Source organism: Schistocerca piceifrons, chromosome 2, assembly GCF_021461385.2.
Source record: "Schistocerca piceifrons isolate TAMUIC-IGC-003096 chromosome 2, iqSchPice1.1, whole genome shotgun sequence".
NCBI lineage: Eukaryota > Metazoa > Arthropoda > Insecta > Orthoptera > Acrididae > Schistocerca > Schistocerca piceifrons.
This window is the reverse complement of record NC_060139.1, coordinates 551,027,447-551,051,560: the sequence shown is the minus strand read 5'-3', so window position 1 is coordinate 551,051,560 and position 24,114 is coordinate 551,027,447. Positions and strand designations below refer to the sequence as shown.

Genomic DNA, 24,114 nt, shown 5'->3' with positions numbered 1-24,114 from the left:
CCTGTGAGTGGTTACATCGCTAGAATATTAACAGTTAGGTGGCACACAGGTTAAAAAAAAAAAAAAAAAAAAACCTTGTTTAAACAGAGCCTGTAAGTTGACTCCCATGATTCCCACCCTCTTCTTTCTTGAATCTGTGCCTGTATCTAAATCAGTGTGGAAGAGGTTGCATATGTTTAAAACAAGGTTTTGTAGAGTTATAACAGGCTGATTCTCAATGTGACATAATGAAGTGCCTGACAGGAAGGGTAGTTACACTAAATATTAAAAGTCTCTGATGTGATAAACGAAAGTTGAAAGTGAAAAAACAAAAAAAAGAAATGGAAGTGTCGATGTTAAATTAAGGATAATTACATAGATAAGTGTTTGTTTGCATCAAAGAAGATGTACATTGGTACAGGCAGGGATAGGACTGGGGGCAGGAGGAGAGAGTTTCTGTGCTACACGAGGCTGTAGTAGGGATAAGTGTATACTAAGCACTTCACTATTCTTACAATTAGAAAAGTAACTGACCAACAAGGAGAAGTTTTACTGAAGTGTTTATTGTGAGATTAAGATTTTAGACATTGTAAAATATTGCAAAAAATATGTAAAATTATTTATAATTCGAGATTAAAAAAATTAGAATGTTGCTGGATTCTGAAAAATAGAAAAAGGGAAGGAAGTCAAATGATGGGCCAAAAAAATGGAGGAAATAGTTTTATTTTAGTAGATGATTATATTGGATCTTTAGTTCTTTCCAGAATGGTGCTAATGGATTTAGATAGTTGAGTGATCAGTGTCAGAATCTTGCAAGTCATGCATCATCATAATCCGTGGGAATTACATGTTGATGTTACACAGTGTCAGAGTATAACTGATGTAGTGTACTTTCTAAGAAATTATGCTCACCACCTTGGCGACTGGCGCATTTGTGAACCTGTTTATTGTTTTGAACACCTGTAGTGTATTTTAATAATATTTTGAGAAAGATAGTTGCTACTGACCATATAGCAAAGATGGTGAGTTACAGATAGGCACAACAAAAAGATTGTCAGAAAGTGAGCTTCCAGCCAACAAGACCTTTGTTGAAAATAGACAAAATTAGCATGCCCCCCCCCCCCCCCCAAATCCCCTGTCCCCCCACCCCCATATGACCACAGTCTCTGGCAGCTGGAGCCAGATGGAATTTTTCAATTACTTGACAATGATTATATCCTAATATCCAATATAATCTTGCAAATTTCACAATAATTGCTGCCTTTACTGTTTGTTTCTAACCCTTTCCCATATTGCATTAGGCACACTGATCTGTCCAAGTCTCCAATGAGTATAATTTTTGGAATGTAATAACTAATATTTCATTTTGAGCTGGTTCTGTGATTACTGGTACTGTTATGAGTTACATATTTCTTATTTGGAGATTGATTTCAAATTTTTAGATATTAGCAGTTGGTGAATCATATGGTTAAATGAAAATTGTAACATTAATCGTAGTTTTTTTAAATATATAGTAGAAAGTAACACTTACTTTGGATCTAACCCACAAACGGATCCAGAAATTCTTCCTCCTGGGCCAGCATCTCCAGCAGACCACTTCTTCCATGTGGATGTGGTCTATTGGCAGACAGGGATGTCAACATTAACAAAAGCCTAGCTTTGGAATTACTTTTGGAAGTGTGCTAATGCTACTAGTAATAATATCATTTATATTGTTTTGGTCTTGCTTAAATCCCCTATTAAAATTCTGTATGCTAAACCAAATCTGATTCATTAGCAAACATGAACTAATTCAAATTATTATTAAATTAAGGTATAGGGAAAAATGATAAAAATACAATGATACTAAAGTGACATTATACACATTAAGGGACTGATTACGAACTTTCATTTTCAAATTAAGATATGGCTGAAAACCAGTATTATGTCTTTGAAATAAAACATACATTTTGTTCTTTCTTGTGGTTGTTTAATATACTGTATTTATATGCCATTCTTTTCTTACAGTGCTTTGTTTTCGAGATAGGTTGGTACAATGAAGTTTCTTTCCTTCTACATCTCCTATGTCCTTGTAAAAAGAGATCTACAGATGAATAAAGCTACTACTACTACTACTACTACTACTACTAAATTCTGATGCTGTTGCCTACCTAACTACAATAATACTTTAAACATGCAAAAAATAAGATTCGCTGACATATAGTACAGCATGGTAAAGATGCTGGACTGAAAAAAAAACATATGCAATGAAAAACGGAGAAAATCTATGCAGTTAGGAAATCTAAGTAATTATGTATTATTTACTGCACTAATAACCTCAGTAGAGTTGTGTTTGCATCAAGAAGGATAATCAACAAATGCTGAACATCATCTCTCAATAGTCATTTGACATCCATTCCTGGATAAGTCCTCCTCCAGACATGCTAGACATGATAGTACATCAAAGTCCATGTTGCTCCTGAATGATGTCACTTCTAATAATTTATTAAGCTGTAGCTTAAGTGTTTTTGAACCTTACCTGATCCATCTAACATACATTTGACTGAATACATGTGCACACCAATTCTTTTTCATTATAGTCACAATTACACCTTTTACATAATTTTGTTCTGTCACCAACAAGTCCAACCCCTTGTCCATGTCATGAAAGACTGGTAACAGTATGAACTAGAGGAATGCCTGTGGGGGCAGAGTACAATGGTCACTGTGTGCACCCCAAGAACATTAGGGTAGCTGTGAAGGTCATATGGGAATCCTGAAAAATGATGGCCAACAAGGCTCTAGTGAAGCCATGATAGGGCTAACAAGTCAGTAGTGGACAACCTCTTTGCTTTCAGCTATCAAATGAGCTTCAGATCGAAACCAATACTGAAAGTGACAAAAAATTTGAGCAGATATGTCAGGTATTATGGTCAATGTGATCCTAATTAAAGACAAATCTGTCCAAAGAAATATATAAAAATTGGTACTTATGTTGTATCCCTAGAAAAGGAAGAAAGAATTTAGTAAATCACCAAGTAATAAGAGAGAGGAATAGGACAAAGTGAGATAAGAAAGGGAATGGTAGTAAGGTGCAGGGTAAAGGAAATACGATGTGGTAGTCAGGAACAAACAAAAGAAGAAAGCATGTTGCAATAATAGTTGCTAAAGAGTTGGCAAACAAAATACTTAATGCAGAAAATGTAGGTGACAGAATAGTTAAAGTTTAGATAGTGACAGAAGGAAATATTCTTGATGTCATCCAAATGGCCTTGCTGCAGTGGTAAAACCGGTTTCTGTCAGATCACCAAAGTTACATGCTTTCATGCTTGGCTAACACTTGGATGGGTAACCGTCCAGGTCTGCCAAGCACTGTTGGCATGCAGTGTCTCCTTATGAGGCCACTCAAGGAACTACTTGACTGAGAAGTAGCAGCTCCAGTCACAAGAACTTGCAACAGTTGGGAGCCCACTGTTCTGATCACATGCTCCTCCATATCCACATTCAGTGGCTGGTTGGTACCACTGGGCCTTTTGAAGCCAGTTTGGATGGGGAGAGAGAGGGGGAGGGGGGGGGGAGAGGGGGGGAGGGAGAGAGCCACAAAAGTTAATCAAACTAAAAAATATAAACAAAAGTGTCTGGATAAATAATGATGTCATTGAAGCATGAGAAAAATTGAAATTATTCCACAAGGCAATGTTGAATAATAGACAAAAACTCCAGCTACAGGAGGCCTTCAAAACGTGTCAAGAATACTATAAAGATTTATTAATACAGACCAGGAGCAACTACATTGCAAACAAGCTTCAGGCTTCACACAGTGTTACTACTGGTGTCTGGGGAGTGATGAACAGTTTTAGAACAGGCAGAGACAAATGCTGTATGGACTTTAATATTGACCACAATAGGATGGTAGTAAAAGATCAACTTGAAATTGCTAATATATTCAATGAATATTTTTCTTCAGCAGAGGAAGCTATCAGTGACAAACATAATAACCTGCTGTATAATTTTAAAGGCAATCCATCTGAGCATAGGATACATCTAGCCCACACAAACTGCAAAGAAATAATTAACATCATTAGCTCTCTAAAATCTTCCATTTCTGCATGGCATGATGGTCTCAATATTAATGTATTAAACGTGTGCAGACAAAATGTCTCTGTACCTCTGTCTGTAGCAGTAAATAATATAATAGAATAAGGCACTTTCCCAGACAGACTAAAAATAGGTCCGGTAACACTGATCTTTAAAAAAGGAGACAAACACCACATTCAAAACTACAGATCAAACTCAATACTTCCTGTCTTTTCCAAAATAGTTGAAAAATCAGATACAGCAGAATTATACACTTTCTCCAGATGCACAACCTAATATCTGAAAATCGAAATGGACTCTTAAAATGTAAATCAACTAGCACGCCAGCTGCTCAGTTAATTGAAGTGATAATAGGTGGCACCAGGAACAAGCAATATGTTGCAGGTATATACCTACAACATAGAACCACAATAAAGAGAAGAACAACAAAGGTTTTGACCCAGAAGATCAACTCTAGATGTCGTATTTACAGCCAGACAGGCTGTAGGAAAGAAATGGGAATTCATGAGACATTGTAGTTGCATTCATAGACATAAAAAAGGTGTTTCACTCTGTTAGAATGGAAGAGACATGGAAAGGTCTGAAGAGACTGTAGTTGTCAAAAGGACTGCAACTCAGAGTCAGAAACTCTTACAACAAATGCCTCAATTGTGCTATAAAAGATGGCAAAAAATCAGAATTGTTTAGAAATGACAGAGGGGCTCAACAAGGAAGTGTGCTCACACAAGTGCTCTATAATATATTCACTGACATCATCATACACAAAATTAGCCAAGGGTCAACAGCAGATGATATGAAAATTGTAGCATATGCAGATGATGAGATGATTTGGGAAGAAAATGAGCAGAAATTGGAAGAACAAATAAATATCTGGCACGGAGAGTAATTGATGAAGCTATACCAGCAAAAAATGAGGTGATGAAAATCAACAGGAAAAATTAAAAAAAAAAAAGAAGGATAGAAGTTGTGATGGAAAAATTATGAAAGAAGTAGATGCTTTTCATATAACTTCAGAGAAGATGGAAATTTCTTCAAAATTTTATTAATTAGATATTGAAGAATACCTGCAAAAGCAAAGATTATGATACACAAGTTATATTATCTGACAATTTTGACCTATGGAACATCTGAGCAAAATACAAACAACAGAGATTCACTTTATATAAAGGATCCTGGGTAAGATGAGAAGGGACAGGATAAGGAATGAAACATAATGAAATACCCTTCAGATCAATCCCCTAACTTTTGTATTGAGAGAAATACACTTAAATGATTTGACAAGAAAGACTCCAAAAAGAGCTTAGTAGTGGACAGAATCTGGACGAAGTCCAGTTGGAGGACCATAAACAAGACTGACAGACAAGGTGAAGGATGATGTGAACTAAAGAGGACTTCAGTGGGAGGAAATGCAGGATGACAGAATGTGGGGGAAAAGAGAAGCGGGACTGATGACCTTCGCTGTTTAGTCCCCCTTAAACATCCCAACAACCACCAACAACAACAACAAAAGAGAAGCTTCAAAGAGGTGCTGTAAGCGACTTGCATAAGCAAAAATGTTTCAGGAAGAAGAAGATGAAACTTAATTTTGTTCTATGGTTCATTTTTGTTTTATTTTGTCTCTTGGTAATTATCACTGTGAATCTCTCAATAGTAAATTGAAGAAGCCCTAAAGCTTTGAATGGTTTTCACATTAATAGTCCATGTTTCACTCTCATAAGTGAATACTGGTAAAATATACTATGAACTTTCCTTGTCTGGCAGATTGGAAGCTTAGTTTTGAAATTCTGTTTAGTTTACCAAAAGCAAGTCAGGTAACTTTTACTCTTCTCTTAATTTCTTTTCTAGTCCATTCAGTTGTTGTCTTCAACCACCCCAAATACAAAAACCCTTCAACTGGCTCTGTGATGTCATTGTTACTTCATACTATTCTCTTTGCAGTGTGTACATGACTGTAGCCTTGCTATAATTTATTTTCAGGCTTAATGTCAAACTTGCTCTATCAAGTTCTTCTGTCTTTCTTTAAAGTTTATCAACACTGAAGGACAACTATACATTGTCATTAGCAAAACAAAGGTGGTTCAAATACATTCTATTAACATGCATTCCTTCTTCTTTTCCTAGTTTAAAGATGTTAAAGCTTCCTCTAGATCAGGTAATAATAGTTTTGGTGATATTTAATCCCCACACTCGACTTTTTTTTCAATTCTGCAAATCTTATTATCCTGTTGAACTGTATTACAAGCTGTAGCATTCACATGTATACTCTTAAGGGCATTAATATAATACAAAACATAGTTTGGTTCTCAAGGACTGTTGGTATAGATTTTTTTGAAGCAGAATCAATAGCTTTCACAAAAATCTATGAACCCCAGACAAAGTAGTAATTCATACTCATTGCTCCATTCTTCAGGGGGAGGCAGCTAAGAAAGACCATTACAAAAATATATACAGAACAAATAAATATATTGCGGTATAACTTTTGATAAGTTACAGCTGGCTATGTGGTGCAATTTCTCACATATGCAAGTAATTTTATAGTTGGTGAATAATGTCACTGATTTTCTTTGAAGGAAGTAAAGACAATTTGCTGTGGCATGGAAAGAGCCTTTGAAGACAACTTCAGCTTCATAACAAATGTGGAGCCTGATCAAATAGTAACAAGACAACAGCACCACAAACAACTGTCCTACCTCCAAGAGAAAGAATGACACAATGTCTGCTCTGCTGTACCAAATGGAAGCAAACAAATAACTCAATTTATCTGTGTACTTGAAGCCCATCAGTCTGTGCTATACAGTTGTAGTGGTTAAACAACCTGTTTGTGCAGGTATTCAGCAGTTAACAATTTATACGGCAGTCAAAAATGCAGGTGTAACTTTGATCTTCATGCCAGAGTTTCAAAAGTGGTTACTGTTCTCTATATGTAGTCTACAAACACTGAATAGATGCAAGACTTTATATATGGATGGAGTATTGTTAACAGACCATGGCAAATCAATCTTCACAATATGCGCTACTGGTCAGCTAAATATCGATTCTGCCTGAGGATAAACAACAACCCTGGCCTGTCAGTGTGTGGTATGGGCTTTTCAGTAGTCACATAATTTGTTCCTGTTTTATTGATAGGACTCTAAATGGCCACATATATCTACAGTTCCTAATTATATTCTGCCACAGTTATTGGACATGACACAGCCCATATACCAATGTGAAGGATGTCCCACTAATGTTGTATACATAATTTTAGACCTTAACAGAAAAGTTAGAAAAAATGAATGATTAGTTATGCAGGAAAAGCAAAATGGCTTTTTCTAATAGTGTGAAAAATGAAACCAAGACTCCTACATAACTCCTCAAGATATGAAATTACATATAACATGGGGCTGTACTGCTTTAAGTTCCAATGAAATTTCATCAGTTTGATGTGCAGTTCCTTGTGTTGGCTGTGTTTTTAGTTAAAATTCTAGGATGTGAGGTCCGCCAGTTATGCAAAACACCATTCTTTCTCAGTACCCAAACATGTTTTGGCACCACTGTTCCATCATCAGTGAGTTTTTGTTTTTATTTATTCTGTAATGTGAACAATTCTGTTAAATAGTTATAAAATTATATGCAACTTTAGTTCAAACAATAGATCATTTCTTTTTGTAAATACCTTTACATTTGGTGTGCATGAATTTTCTGGATCACTTGTGTGTTAATTACTACAAATAGCTTGTCATCTGCAACCAATGTTGATGAGAAAGTTTTTTGCTGGGAGTTAATCTATCTTCTAGAATGTCTCCTGGGACACACAACAAACCACAATCACACAGTGCTTTGGTGAAGTGAAAAGTGTTTTACTACATTATTTGTGAATATACATGTTGTAGTTACGTGTGCATCACAACACCTCAGCATGATGCAGAGAATGGAAATGCTTGCCACATGAAAATGTAAATAAAAATGAATATAGGCACAAAACATCATGACAAATTAAATTACATTCTAGAAGACAGATTAACTCCAAGCAAAAAACTTCCTCATCAACATCATTTGGTTGCAGATGACAAGCTACCTGTAGTAATTAACACATAAGTGATCCAGAAAATTCATGCATACCAAATGTAAAGGTATTTACAAAAAGAAATACCTATTGGTTGAACTAAAAATGCACATAATTTTATAATCATTTCATAAAAATGTTCACATTACAGAATAAATAAAAACGAAAGCCCACTGATGATGGCACAATGGTGCTGAAACATATTTGGGTACTGAGAAAAAAAAACGGAGTTTTGCATAGCTGGCCGACGTCACATACAACAATTCCAATGAAACTGAATGTGCAGTATTGGCCATTTGTAATCATTAAGGCATGTGTCACTGCTCAATTTCAACATTGAGCACTTGATATGCCAGACATAATAAAAAAGTCATAAAGTGTAAATGAGTTATACTTGATACAGCAGGCTAGACATTTGTGGGGCATTTTCTCTTGGTGATGCGACAGTGATGTGAAGCTCTGTTATATTGTTTCTATTTGATCAAGTTTCACACTCACCACAGTCCTCTTCAAAGGCTCTTTCCTATGCCATAAAAAAGTATAATTCCAATAAAAATAGCGATATAATTTTGCAGCTATAAACACTAAAAATAACACGAATGTGTCATAAAATTCCCCTCATTGTCAGCAATGACTTAAAAGAAATCACACCTTGATATCTCGACTCATTATGGATATATTTTGAGTGGTTGTCATCATTGTCTCAGCCTATACAATTTCACTGATGACTTGCAAGTGGTCCATTGTGCTAATTTATACCTACTTTTAAAGTCAGTGTGTTCCTGTGAATTGTTAGTAATCAAATGATTTTGCATACAGTTAGTAACTGCTTTACTGAGTAGCTTGCATATAATTAAAAGGAATTTGATAGATCTATAGTTTTTTATGGATTTTCTGTATCCTTTTTAGTGAAGCAGGACCACTACAGCATTGTTCAAGATTTGTAGGGTTGCTTTACTTTGCAGATATACTACAATCATTCTTCAAGTTCCTTGTTATTTCTCCAGCTTTAATCATTTCTACTGAAACATGATTATCTTCAGGCATCTTTCCTTTCCTCATACCACAATTAGATTACACATCCCACCTGATATTCCTTCCAGAATGTTATTTTCATTACTAACTGTGTTGCTAAGTCATCTCTTAAACTTAATAAATACTTACAGGAATTTTTGAATACTTGTATAGTGGTTTTTGTTGCTAATTAGTTATGCAGCCACTTGCCATCACAACTAATGAAATGTAATTATCATCTAGCAATAAGTATCTGTTTTGTCTTATTCACATGCTTACTGTCTTCAGTTGTGTCTTTTATAAAATTTTCATTATAATATCTTATCATACGCTCAAAGACAATTCCTAATGGTTTTGTTCAGTTATGAATTTTTGTTGTGTTTTCTTAATGGTTTTTGCAGAATTCTCATACCCTACATAATAGCTGGATTGTTTAATTTCCAATAGAAATTTATTTTTCTGCTTGCTTCAGCAGCTGTCAATGAATATTGCTTTCAGTCTATGTGTGTAGGCCTGTAAGCTTCATTTTCAAAGCTGCTAAATTTGTGTGATTTGCTAAATCTCCCTAATTTTAAATAAACACATCTACCTTTCTGATTTATAATCTAACAAGTTTCATTTCTTCTAACTCTGCATCTTTCTAATCTTGAGTCCTTAAAATTCTAAAGACCATCACATCTTGTACAAAAAATGGTTTAGGATGATCAAATGCAGTACAATTTATTTACTGCTTAATAAAATACAGTGAATTTAATTTTCAGTTCCATTCGGTACTTGCGAAGTCAATTTTCTATTTGTTTCCTCCTGGATGAACGTGTTAAAGTCAAGTATGTCTCATTCCATATCTTACGATCTCTGCAAAGGTTACCATGGTTTATGGTTAGAATCACTGATTACCAATCATAAGGTCCTGAATGTCAGGTTTCATTCCAGTCACTCCTTAGATTTTGAATATAAATCATTTGGAATGGCATCTTAAGACTTCCCCATCCACTTGTGGCGACCATCGACCGCCAGTAGCTGCCACCTACGACGTGCGGAGTAAACAGTCTTTGGGGACTTGTTGTTCTTTGGGTTGGTCTTGTGGACTTGGGTTACGATGTGTGTGTCGTGATTTTCTGAAGTGTTTTTCTTGTGTTTTCTGTAATTACACGAGCCTTAACAAAAGTGCCTGATCATAATAGGTTGGAGTTTTCTGTGCGTGGTCAGTCGCTATAGCCAGAAAACCCAAATTGGTGACCCCAAGTCGCGAAAATACGGTGCATTCATTCACTGTGTACCACCGGTTTCACACCAATAGACGATGTCACAACCTCCCATTTTTACGGCAGTGCAGGACGCCACGACCACAGAATAGACATTCGACTGTGAAGTGCTGTGCTTTACCCCCCATGCTACTAATACAGTGGGAATGTTTGTATCTCTGGTGTTTACTTCGACCAGCCAGACGACCCTAACCTCCACCGGCACACCACAACGGGCACTGTACACATCAGTGTAGACACCTTCTACGGCATCTGCAGCAAAATGACACATGGTGCAGGGAATGGCAATTGAATCTCAATGTAGACAAGTGTAATGTGCTGCGGATACATAGAAAGAAAGATCCCATATCATTTAGCTACAATATAGGTCAGCAACTGGAAGTAGTTAATTCCATAAATTATCTGGGAGTACGCATTAGGAGAGATTTAAAATGGAATGATCATATAAAGTTGATTGTCGGTAAAGCAGATGCCAGACTGAGATTCATTGGAAGAATCCTAAGGAAATGCAATCCGAAAACAAAGGAAGTAGGTTACAGTACGCTTGTTCACCCACTGCTTGGATACTGCTCAGCAGTGTGGGATCCGTACCAGATAGGATTGATAGAAGAGATAGAGAAGATCCAACGGAGAGCAGCGTGCTTCATTACAGGATCATTTAGTAATCACGAAAGCGTTACGGAGATGATAGATAAACTCCAGTGGAAGACTCTGCAGGAGAGACGCTCAGTAGCTCGGTACGGGCTTTGTTGAAGTTTCGAGAACATACCTTCACAGAGGAGTCAAGCAGTATATTGCTCCCTCCTATGTATATCTCGCAAAGAGACCATGAGGATAAAATCAGAGAGATTAGAGCCCACACAGAGGCATACCGACAATCCTTCTTTCCACAAACAATATGAGACTGGAATAGTATGGAGAACCGACAGAGGTACTCAAGGTACCCTCCACCACACACCGTCAGGTGGCTAGCGGAGTATGGATGTAGATGTAGATGTAGATTCTATGCTGAGCAGAATGCTCATGGACCATGCAGCATCCAGTTTTGGGCTCCACAGGCATGACTGCCCCCTCCTCAGAGTGGTCCGCCGTTTAATGTGCCCCCCTCCGTGCCGGTCGAAGGGACACTCTCGTCAATTGCACCGGGCCATGTATACGGCTACCCATCCTGCTGCTCCACACACACACCTCGGGTGGCGCACCTGCTGTGGTTCCGCCCTGTCACTTGGTGCTAAATCGCGATTTTGTGCCTCTACTCTAGATTTTGTCTGCATCCAACGTTGATCCTTCCGCATTGCCATGCTGTGCTCGTCGTGTAGCAGGTATAGATTTCCTGCCTACAAGGATGTCAAGTCTTGCCTGCACATCTAATGGATGTTCAATGCAACACATTGCCCACCACTGAGGCACAGTTTGCATCAGTGAACACCATGCAGAATCCCTGTACGATTCGTGCCTGTACTACACCCCTGCAAGCACTGGTCCCCAGTCATCATCTGAAGCTGCCACCATTACAACAGGACAATCCAAAGACATGGTTTACCTTGGTGGAAAACATGTTGGACATACATGATACTGCAGATGACAGCACTCGTTTTGGGTGTTTAGTGAACCACCTGCATGACCACCCTGATCTCATCAGTGACTTGTTGCTGGACCCACTTTAGTGCAACAAATATGCCTCTGCCCGTGCATTACTTATCGAAATCCTTTCTCGTCCACCAGCCGATACGATTCACAACATTGGTTATGACGAGGCTTTAGGCAACAGAACCCCTCACAGCTGTGGCAACACTTGCGTGCACTGGTCAGTATCGAGATTTTGCCAAACTTAGCGCTCTGCGCATTGTGGTTGGTGAAGCTGCCGCAAGAACTACAATTACATTTGCTTCCACGTACCGCAGCGTCACTCGAGGATAAACTACGGCTGGCAGACTAGGCATACGCCATTATTCGGCACCCCCACCTCTCGTGCAGCACAGTGCCTAATACCTCCGAGGTTGATAATCCTGTGAATATACTTTCACTGTTGGGTGGTAGAGGCCGGGCGCATGGACATTGCGGACAGCACATGGAACAGCAGCCATCTAGTGGCTGAGACCGGGAATTGTGAGCAGGCCGGCACCAGCCTCTCCCCACCCCAAATGGGCTAGCGTCTGCCCGCCCTACCTTCCCCTCGCCTGACGCTTCGGCTGGCAGGGTGAGTACAGTTGACTCACACATATGCTAGTTCCACTCCACGTACAGGGATGCGACTTGCAACTGCCGCCCAGCATGCGCATTCCCAAATGCCACATGCAGGCCACAGTAGATGCCATGGCTCACGAGTATGTCTCTACATCTTGGATTTAGGTTCGAGCCGGTATTTTCTCATCGATACCAGAGCAGACGCGAGTGTCATACCTCCCACATTTACCGTAAAGGATATAATACCAGCCAAACTGTTTCTTCGAGCAGCAAATAAATTGCCACTTTGTGTCAACGGTTTGGTTGAGTTACCTATTGAACTCATACCTAGCAAACAGTTCACTTGGTCCTTCTACATGGCTGATGTAGAAGACCCAATATTAGGCGTAGACATCCTTTTTCATTTTGGACTGTCTCCAGACCTCCAATTGGCCTCAATATTGCACCACGCCTTGTCCATTCATCTCATGTTCAGTCGCCTCCTTGGCCCCCCCTCCCCCTCAGTTTCCTGATGATGTTGATATGGCTAGGGTGACCAGACATCTGGATTAATCTGGACATGTCCTCCTTTTTAGCTCTTGGTCCAGGGTCTGGGCAGATTTTTACAGTGTCCGGCTTTTTCGCAAAGTTGAGCGTAATACAGTTAAATTTACAATTCATCCCGTTCATCGTTCTTTTCTTAAATACTTTAACTATTGGCACAGCCTTCGTGATAAACACGCACGAAGGTGGTGTTAGTAGGTGGCACCAGGATCATCAATGTTATCGTTGATTGACCTAAAAGTGAATGCAAATATCGATTACTTAAAATTTTCATTTTGTATCTTCGCTTTGTATTGTCTTGGCTTCCTGTAGTGCACGAGTGATTTGTGAGTGTAATTTTTGACCGAGTGAGTTACGTAAAATATTTGGCTATGCCTAAACGAAAGTGTACATTTTCTGATGTCCTTTCCTGCAAATATCCGGCTTTCAAGAAAGGGAGAAATGAATTTGAAGCGGAATGTAAAATATGTGGAGCTGGAACGTACATCTCAGTGGCCAATAAAGATAAGAAATAACTCGGCAGATTAACTGTCATGGTTTTATTTCATTGTTTTATAGTCATTCACCCCCCCCATGAACCATGGACCTTGCCGTTGGTGGGGAGGCTTGCGTGCCTCAGCGATACAGATAGCCGTACCGTAGGTGCAACCACAACGGAGGGGTATCTGTTGAGAGGCCAGACAAACATGTGGTTCCTGAAGAGGGGCAGCAGCCTTTTCAGTAGTTGCAAGGGCAACAGTCTGGATGATTGACTGATCTGGCCTTGTAACAATAACCAAAACGGCCTTGCTGTGCTGGTACTGTGAACGGCTGAAAGCAAGGGGAAACTACAGCCGTAATTTTTCCCGAGGGCATGCAGCTTTACTGTATGATTACATGATGATGGCGTCCTCTTGGGTAAAATATTCCGGAGGTAAAATAGTCCCCCATTCGGATCTCCGGGCGGGGACTACTCAAGAGGATGTCGTTATCAGGAGAAAGAAAACTGGCGTTCTACGGATCGGAGCGTGGAATGTCAGATCCCTTAATTGGGCAGGTAGGTTAGAAAATTTAAAAAGGGAAATGGATAGGTTGAAGTTAGATATAGTGGGAATTAGTGAAGTTCGGTGGCAGGAGGAACAAGACTTCTGGTCAGGTGACTACAGGGTTATAAACACAAAATCAAATAGGGGTAATGCAGGAGTAGGTTTAATAATGAATAGGAAAATAGGAATGCGGGTACGCTGCTACAAACAGCATAGTGAACGCATTATTGTGGCCAAGATAGATACGAAGCCCACACCTACTACAGTAGTACAAGTTTATATGCCAACTAGCTCTGCAGATGACGAAGAAATTGAAGAAATGTATGATGAAATAAAAGAAATTATTCAGGTAGTGAAGGGAGACGAAAATTTAATAGTCATGGGTGACTGGAATTCGAGTGTAGGAAAAGGGAGAGAAGGAAACATAGTAGGTGAATATGGATTGGGGGACAGAAATGAAAGAGGAAGCCGCCTGGTAGAATTTTGCACAGAGCACAACATAATCATAACTAACACTTGGTTTAAGAATCATGAAAGAAGGTTGTATACATGGAAGAACCCTGGAGATACTAAAAGGTTTCAGACAGATTATATAATGGTAAGACAGAGATTTAGGAACCAGGTTTTAAATTGTAAGACATTTCCAGGGGCAGATGTGGACTCTGATCACAATCTATTGGTTATGACCTGTAGATTAAAACTGAAGAAACTGCAAAAAGGTGGGAATTTAAGGAGATGGGACCTGGATAAACTAAAAGAACCAGAGGTTGTACAGAGATTCAGGGAGAGTATAAGGGAGCAATTGACAGGAATGGGGGAAATAAATACAGTAGAAGAAGAATGGGTAGCTTTGAGGGATGAAGTAGTGAAGGCAGCAGAGGATCAAGTAGGTAAAAAGACGAGGGCTAGTAGAAATCCTTGGGTAACAGAAGAAATATTGAATTTAATTGATGAAAGGAGAAAATATAAAAATGCAGTAAGTGAAACAGGCAAAAAGGAATACAAACGTCTCAAAAATGAGATCGACAGGAAGTGCAAAATGGCTAAGCAGGGATGGCTAGAGGACAAATGTAAGGATGTAGAGGCCTATCTCACTAGGGGTAAGATAGATACCGCCTACAGGAAAATTAAAGAGACCTTTGGAGATAAGAGAACGACTTGTATGAATATCAAGAGCTCAGATGGTAACCCAGTTCTAAGCAAAGAAGGGAAAGCAGAAAGGTGGAAGGATTATATAGGGGGTCTATACAAGGGCGATGTACTTGAGGACAATATTATGGAAATGGAAAAGGAGGTAGATGAAGATGAAATGGGAGATACGATACTGCGTGAAGAGTTTGACAGAGCACTGAAAGACCTGAGTCGAAACAAGGCCCCCGGAGTAGACAATATTCCATTGGAACTACTGACGGCCGTGGGAGAGCCAGTCCTGACAAAACTCTACCATCTGGTGAGCAAGATGTATGAAACAGGCGAAATACCCTCAGACTTCAAGAAGAATATAATAATTCCAATCCCAAAGAAAGCAGGTGTTGACAGATGTGAAAATTACCGAACTATCAGCTTAACAAGTCACAGCTGCAAAATACTAACACGAATTCTTTACAGACGAATGGAAAAACTAGTAGAAGCCAACCTCGGGGAAGATCAGTTTGGATTCCGTAGAAATACTGGAACACGTGAGGCAATACTGACCTTACGACTTATCTTAGAAGAAAGATTAAGGAAAGGCAAACCTACGTTTCTAGCATTTGTAGACTTAGAGAAAGCTTTTGACAATGTTGACTGGAATACTCTCTTTCAAATTCTAAAGGTGGCAGGGGTAAAATACAGGGAGCGAAAGGCTATTTACAATTTGTACAGAAACCAGATGGCAGTTATAAGAGTCGAGGGACATGAAAGGGAAGCAGTGGTTGGGAAGGGAGTAAGACAGGGTTGTAGCCTGTCCCCGATGTTGTTCAATCTGTATATTGAGCAAGCAGTAAAGGAAACAAAAGAAAAATTCGGAGTGGGTATTAAAATTCATGGAGAAGAAATAAAAACTTTGAGGTTCGCCGATGACATTGTAATTCTGTCAGAGACAGCAAAGGACTTGGAAGAGCAGTTGAATGGAATGGACAGTGTCTTGAAAGGAGGATATAAGATGAACATCAACAAAAGCAAAACAAGGATAATGGAATGTAGTCTAATTAAGTCGGGTGATGCTGAGGGAATTAGATTAGGAAATGAGGCACTTAAAGTAGTAAAGGAGTTTTGCTATTTGGGGAGCAAAATAACTGATGATGGTCGAAGTAGAGAGGATATAAAATGTAGGCTGGCAATGGCGAGGAAAGCGTTTCTGAAGAAGAGAAATTTGTTAACATCCAGTATTGATTTAAGTGTCAGGAAGTCATTTCTGAAAGTATTCGTATGGAGTGTAGCCATGTATGGAAGTGAAACATGGACGATAAATAGTTTGGACAAGAAGAGAATAGAAGCTTTCGAAATGTGGTGCTACAGAAGAATGCTGAAGATTGGATGGGTGGATCACATAACTAATGAGGAAGTATTGAATAGGATTGGGGAGAAGAGAAGTTTGTGGCACAACTTGACCAGAAGAAGGGATCGGTTGGTAGGACATGTTCTGAGGCATCAAGGGATCACCAATTTAGTATTGGAGGGCAGCGTGGAGGGTAAAAATCGTAGGGGGAGACCAAGAGATGAATACACTAAGCAGATTCAGAAGGATGTAGGTTGCAGTAAGTACTGGGAGATGAAAAAGCTTGCACAGGATAGAGTAGCATGGAGAGCTGCATCAAACCAGTCTCAGGACTGAAGACCACAACAACAACATAGTCATTCAATTCACTTGTATTCACAAGGTTAAACTGCAGTTTACATGTCATCAGCTGCTGCTTGAGTTGTAGCTGTTGGTAGCGGTGCGATGAATGAAGGGAGGTGAATGGTCTTACGTTTTTCGCTTTGTAAACAATTCTGTGTTGTTGACATAACAAAACAATTGATGCCACACTGTCACCACAATCAATGTTTTTAATTTTATTTTATATCGCTCAGTTAACCACCAACTGACCATCAGTAACAAACTACTAGTTTTACCAGAAATTCCCAGCAGTCATGTGACTTGTCCAAAGCTGACGGGTGGTATCCTCATCTGCAGTTGACCCATTTGATGTGTCCTCTTTTTTCTTCCTTTGCCCTCCTTTTTGAATCTGTTTGTCCTCCTTTTTAAACAATTGCATCTGGTCACCCTAGACATGGCTCTCATTGAGTGCTCTTCACTGGTGAACAGCCTCGCAATTTCCATCACCCAGCTTCAGTCCAAATGCTCTGCAGTCGAGGATCTCTGCACTCGCAACGCTGAACTGAACTGTGCCGTATCATCGGCTACGCAAGCCCTCGCCGAGGAACGATGCCTCGTACAATGCATGTCAATGTCGCCATCCTCTGACACCGGTGACACAATGCATGGGACTTTCACGCAGTTGCCCCCCGACACTGGAGACGCACCTCCTGAAAGTTGTCACCGCTGACATGGTCAGCTTCCCCAGCCCATCAGGTTAGTGACTCTCACATGCTACTGATTCTCGTTCACGACGGTCCCCAAGTGAGTTCGCCAGCCCAGCTGAACGCTATGACACTCAAAATTGTCACAACAGATGGGCCACCAGTACGTCATAAAGCACGTTGACTACTGCTACATAAACCATGCCTTGCTAAGGCCACAGTGGAGGAACTTCTGTGAGCAGGTATTGTTAGTCCATCGGACAGTAACTGGTCTTCACCCATACATTTAGTTCCCAAAAAGGATAGCACAGTGCAATTCTGTGGTGACTATCGCTGCCTCAACGCACGGACCATATTACACAATTATCCAATACTGCATATACAAGACTTCGCGCAAGTACTTAGCGGAGCATGTATCTTCAGTGTCTTGGACTGCTGCAATGCATATTTACAGATACCCATGGAACATACCAAAGACAGCGCCAATCACAACCAAAGACAGCGCCAATCACACCTTTCAGCCTCTATGAATTTTGTTACATGCCTTAGAGTCTCAAAAATGTGACCCAACTTTTTACAGACTAACTTCTGTTTAAATGCACATTTTGCTACGCAGACCTCGACGACATACCCATTTTTTCCTCCTCTGACAGAGAACATGAACCCCACCTGGCCATGATACAGGTCTTATTGACGGAGTCGAGATCAATAATGACATGTCATAACTCTGCTGCACCGCTGTCACTTTCCTGGGGTACACCGTCTCCTCAGAAGGTATATGCCCCTTCAGGAGTGGGTTGACTGCTATCGCAATCTATCTCTCCCAGTGTCATTCCATGCATTACACCGGGCTTTAGGAACTACAAATTTCTACCATTGTAACCTGCTGATGGTGGCAGCAATTTAAGCCCCTTTGACTGATGCATTGGCCGGGAAACAAACCTTGGGCAATCACCGAGTACAGTGGTCTGACAACATGGTGAGAGCTTTCGAAGACCTTAAGTCAGCGTTAGCACATGGTGTCACTATCGCCTACCCTTTGCCAGATGACTGCATCTCTATGGTCAGCATCTGACAGAGACTTGCTTGCAGTTTATGAAGCTGTAAAATATTTCTGCACAGACATCAAAGGAAGGAACATAACAATTTTCACAGAGCATCGAATCCTCGCAGAGGCTATCCGTAACCCCGCTGTTGACCATCCCCCAGGTAGGTTTTGGCAGATGGACTTAATTTGCCAACACACAACAGACATCTGTTACAGCCAAAGTTCAGAAAATGTGGTGCCCAACTATCTATCATGTATCACTGCCATTTCATCCCCCATTAATTTTGACGAATTGGCCAGCTTACAGGACAATGACATCAAATTGCACAACCTCCGACAGGACTCAAGATACTTGTCTCCAGATCGTCTCCTGCAACCTACTGGCCACTGTGCTGTGTTACATCCAGGGTCACTGCCCAGCCTGTTGTTCCTCCTGCGCTGTGTCGCCAAGTATTCATTACATTACATAACCCTTTACATCCTGGTGCTAAGGCTACTACGTGCCTTGTTACATAAAGAACACTTTGTGTGGCTGGGTGTGAAGAGGGATTGTCGTATTTGGGCTCATGCTTGTTTACAGTGCCAGTGCAGCAAAGTTGGCAGGCACACACAACCCTGTCTAGGTTAATTCAACATTCCAAAAGTCTGCTTCCGACATGTGCATCTGGACCTCGTCGGACAGTTACCCATGTCTGATGGTTTCAAGTATATCCTGTCTGTCATCGACTGCATTACACATTGGGTAGAGGCAATACCCCTGCAGGACATCACAGCAGGTTCTGTAGCATGTACATTTGTATCCTCCTGGATAGCTCGATTCAGCTGCCCTACATCCATCACCACCGACCAGGGAAGGCAGTTTGAATCTCTGCTGTGTAACAAACTCTGTGTACTCTGTGGGGTGGATAGATTCCACAAAATGGTTTATGACCCACAGAGCAATGGACTGGTCAAGCAGTGGCATAGGACTCTGAAAGCGGCCCTCACGTGCCACGACGGTGAGTGGTCTGATGCCCTTCCCTGGGTTATGTTAGGAACAGACAGATCTCCAGGCTTCACTTGTGTAGTTCCTGTATGAGAGACCCTAGCTCTCCCAGCAGAGTTTGTCAGTGATGAAGCACTCGTCGACCTGTCCGACCTCCCCGCTCCAGCTGAGCATGTCCGGACACACATGGCTGCAATCCGCATGCCCCCTCCACAAGCACACACCCGTCCTTGGGTCTTTCTGCATTCAACACTGAACTCTTGCGAGTTCGTTATGTTATGGGATGACACAGTCAAACTGACTTTACAGCCACCTCAATCTGGCCCACATCGAGTAGTAGCTCACACGGACAATACTATGGACTTTCTTGTCAGTGGCCGTCAGTAGACAGTTTCCCTACAACACATGAAACCAGCCTGGATGATTGAGGAATCTGTACCACACCCTCTCGAGTTGAGTGTTCCTCCATCAGGTGATGACTCTGATCTCACAAAGACTGCCCACTCCCCTGCGCCCCACCATGATCATATGTGCACTGAGCCTACACCAGTGGGCAGCTCAACTGTTGCGTGTGATGATACTGTACCCTCGTTTCACTCAGGCACTGCGTGTGACAATCCACAACCTCAGGCACAACCACATGTTGCATGTGACATTACCCCACTGCACCCAGTGCCCCCACAGTGTGTTCCAATGTTTCTACGGAACTACATTATTTTTCCCCACCACCTCCCATAGTGCCCCTATGTCCACTGTCAACAAAATTTGTATCTCAATCAACACCTCTACGTGCCCACGTGACGAGCTTTCCTTGCAGCTCCACGAGGGATCCATCTTCACCCTCCGCATAGGAGGCACTTTGCACGAGTCTACAGGTACTCCGACGTCACATATCACCATCCTGCGCACAGTCCCCATCCAGAAACGGGTGGATATGGCTGGCATAGCTGCAACGTTCAGCACTGATGGGATGCTCAAGATTTGCATCCCTCTCTCAGCCTGTATTGTAACACCGACATCTTCCATGCCAGTCCAGTTCACGCATGCAGGTTGACCAGTTTGTCACCCCCCCCCCCCTCTCCCCCCACTGGATGGCAGACTACACCAGCGCTAGCCCACCCAGCACCGACAGCATGGACTCTTCGCACACGCCTCTATCAACCAGCAAGCATCCCACAACAACTCCCGGGAAGGGGAGGAGTGGGGAGGCGGGGAGGGGGGGGGGGGGCGACTCTGTGGCAACCATCGACCGCCAGTAACTGCCACCTACAAAGTGTGAAGGAGTAAATGGTCTTTGGGGACTCTTTGTTCTTTGGTTCAGTTTTGTGGACTTGGGTTACGATGTGCATGTTGTGATTTTCTGTAGTATTTTTCTTGTGTTTTGTGTAATTAAACAAATCTTATAAAAGTGCCTGATTGTAATAGGTTGGAGTTTTCTGTGTGTGGTCAGTCACTATATCAAGAGAACCCACAAGCTCTTAGCACAGATACGTTTTGCAGCTCAAATGCACAACACATCATCAGATAAATATGTGCTGAATGTTGTTGTTGTGGTCTTCAGTCCTGAGACTGGTTTGATGCAGCTCTCCATGCTACTCTATCCTGTGTAAGCTTCTTCATCTCCCAGTACCTACTGCAACCTACATCCTTCTGAATCTGCTTAGTGTATTCATCTCTTGGTCTCCCTCTACGATTTATACCCTCCATGCTGCCCTCCAATGCTAAATTTGTGAGCCCTTGATGCCTCAAAACATGTCCTACCAACCGATTCCTTCTTCTAGTCAAACTGTGCCACAAACTTCTCTTCTCCCCAATCCTATTCAATACCTCCTCATTAGTTACGTGATCTACCCACCTTATCTTCAGCATTCTTCTGTAGCACCACATTTCGAAAGCTTCTATTCTCTTCTTGTCCAAACTAGTTATCATCCATGTTTCACTTCCATACATGGCTACACTCCATACAAATACTTTCAGAAACGACTTCCTGACACTTAAATCTATATTCGATGTTAACAAATTTCTCTTCTTCAGAAACGATTTCCTTGCCATTGCCAGTCTACATTTTATATCCTCTCTACTTCGACCATCATCAGTTATTTTACTCCCTAAATAGCAAAACTCCTTTACTACTTTAAGTGTCTCATTTCCTAATCTAATTCCCTCAGCATCACCCGATTTAATTTGACTACATTCCATTATCCTCGTTTTGCTTTTGTTGATGTTCATCTTATATCCTCCTTTCAAGACACTGTCCATTCCGTTCAACTGCTGTTCCAAGTCCTTTGCTGTCTCTGACAGAATTACAATGTCATCGGCGAACCTCAAAGTTTTTACTTCTTCTCCATGAATTTTAATACCTACTCTGAATTTTTCTTTTGTTTCCTTTACTGCTTGCTCAATATACTGATTGAATAACATCGGGGAGAGGCTACAACCCTGTCTCACTCCTTTTCCAACCACTGCTTCCCTTTCATGCCCCTCGACTCTTATAACTGCCATCTGATTTCTGTACAAATTGTAAATAGCCTTTCGCTCCGTGTATTTTATACCTGCCACCTTCAGAATTTGAAAGAGAGTATTCCAGTTAACATTGTCAAAAGCTTTCTCTAAGTCTACAAATGCTAGAAACGTAGGTTTGCCTTTTCTTAATCTTTCTTCTAAGATAAGTCGTAAGGTTAGTATTGCCTCACATGTTCCAACATTTCTACGGAATCCAAACTGATCTTCCCCGAGGTCCGTTTCTACCAGTTTTTCCACTCGTCTGTAAAGAATTCGCATTAGTATTTTGCAGCTGTGACTTATTAAACTGATAGTTCGGTAATTTTCACATCTGTCAACACCAGCTTTCTTTGGGATTGGAATTATTATATTCTTCTTGAAGTCTGAGGGTATTTCACCTGTCTCATACATCTTGCTCACCAGATGGTAGAGTTTTGTCAGGACTGGCTCTCCCAAGGCCGTCAGTAGTTCTAATGGAATGTTGTCTACACCCGGGGCCTTGTTTCGACTCAGGTCTTTCAGTGCTCTGTCAAACTCTTCACGCAGTATCTTATCTCCCATTTCATCTTCATCTACATCCTCTTCCATTTCCATAATATTGTCCTCAAGTACATCGCCCTTGTATAAACCCTCTATATACACCTTCCACCTTTCTGCCTTCCCTTCTTTGCTTAGAACTGGGTTGCCATCTGAGCTCTTGATATTCATACAAGTGGTTCTCTTCTCTCCAAAGGTCTCTTTAATTTTCCTGTAGGCAGTATCTATCTTACCCCTAGTGAGACAAGCCTCTACATCCTTACATTTGTCCTCTAGCCATCCTTGCTTAGCCATTTTGCACTTCCTGTCTATCTCATTTTTGAGACGTTTGTATTCCTTTTTGCCCGCTTCATTTACTGCATTTTTATATTTTCTCCTTTCATCAATTAAATTCAATATTTCTTCTGTTACCCAAGGATTTCTATTAGCCCTCGCCTTTTTACCTACTTGATCGTCTGCTGCCTTCACTACTTCATCTCTCAGAGCTACCCATTCTTCTTCTACTGTATTTCTTTCCCCCATTCCTGTCAATTGTTCCCTTATGCTCTCCCTGAAACTCTCTACAACCTCTGGTTCTTTCAGTTTATCCAGGTTCCATCTCCTTAGATTCCCACCTTTTTGCAGTTTCTTCAGTTTCAATCTGCAGTTCATAACCAATAGATTGTGGTCAGAATCCACATCTGCCCCTGGAAATGTCTTACAATTTAAAACCTGGTTCCTGAATCTCTGTCTTACTATTATATAATCTATCTGATACCTACTAGTATCTCCAGGATTCTTCCAGGTATACAACCTTCTTTTATGATTCTTGAACCAAGTGTTAGCTATGATTAAGTTATGCTCTGTGCAAAATTCTACAAGGCGGCTTCCTCTTTCATTTCTTCCCCCCAATCCATATTTACCTACTATGTTTCCTTCTCTCCCTTTTCCTACTGACGAATTTGAGTCACCGATGACTATTAAATTTTCGTCTCCCTTCACTACCTGAATAATTTCTTTTATCTCGTCATACATTTCATCTATTTCTTCATCATCTGCAGAGCTAGTTGGCATATAAACTTGTACTACTGTAGTAGGCATGGGCTTTGTGTCTATCTTGGCCACAATAATGCGTTCACTATGCTGTTTGTAGTAGCTAACCCGCACTCCTATTTTTTTTATTCATTATTAAACCTACTCCTGCATTACCCCTATTTGATTTTGTATTTATAACCCTGTAATCACCTGACCAAAAGTCTTGTTCCTCCTGCCACCGAACTTCACTAATTCCCACTATATCTAACTTTAACCTATCCATTTCCCTTTTTAAATTTTCTAACCTACCTGCCCGATTAAGGGATCTGATATTCCACGCTCCGATCCGTAGAACGCCAGTTTTCTTTCTCCTGATAACGACGTCCTCT

General features: G+C 40.8%; 1 protein-coding gene across 1 annotated transcript in view; it reads right to left on the bottom strand.

Annotated features, from left to right (window-relative positions):
- LOC124775577 (inactive rhomboid protein 1) overlaps nucleotides 1-24,114 on the bottom strand; it is a 293,959-nt gene that overhangs the window by 57,113 nt on the left and 212,732 nt on the right. The window contains exon 11 of the mRNA XM_047250407.1: nucleotides 1,511-1,596. Within this exon, the coding sequence (XP_047106363.1) occupies nucleotides 1,511-1,596 (86 nt within the window). The remainder of the gene's footprint in view (nucleotides 1-1,510; nucleotides 1,597-24,114) is intronic.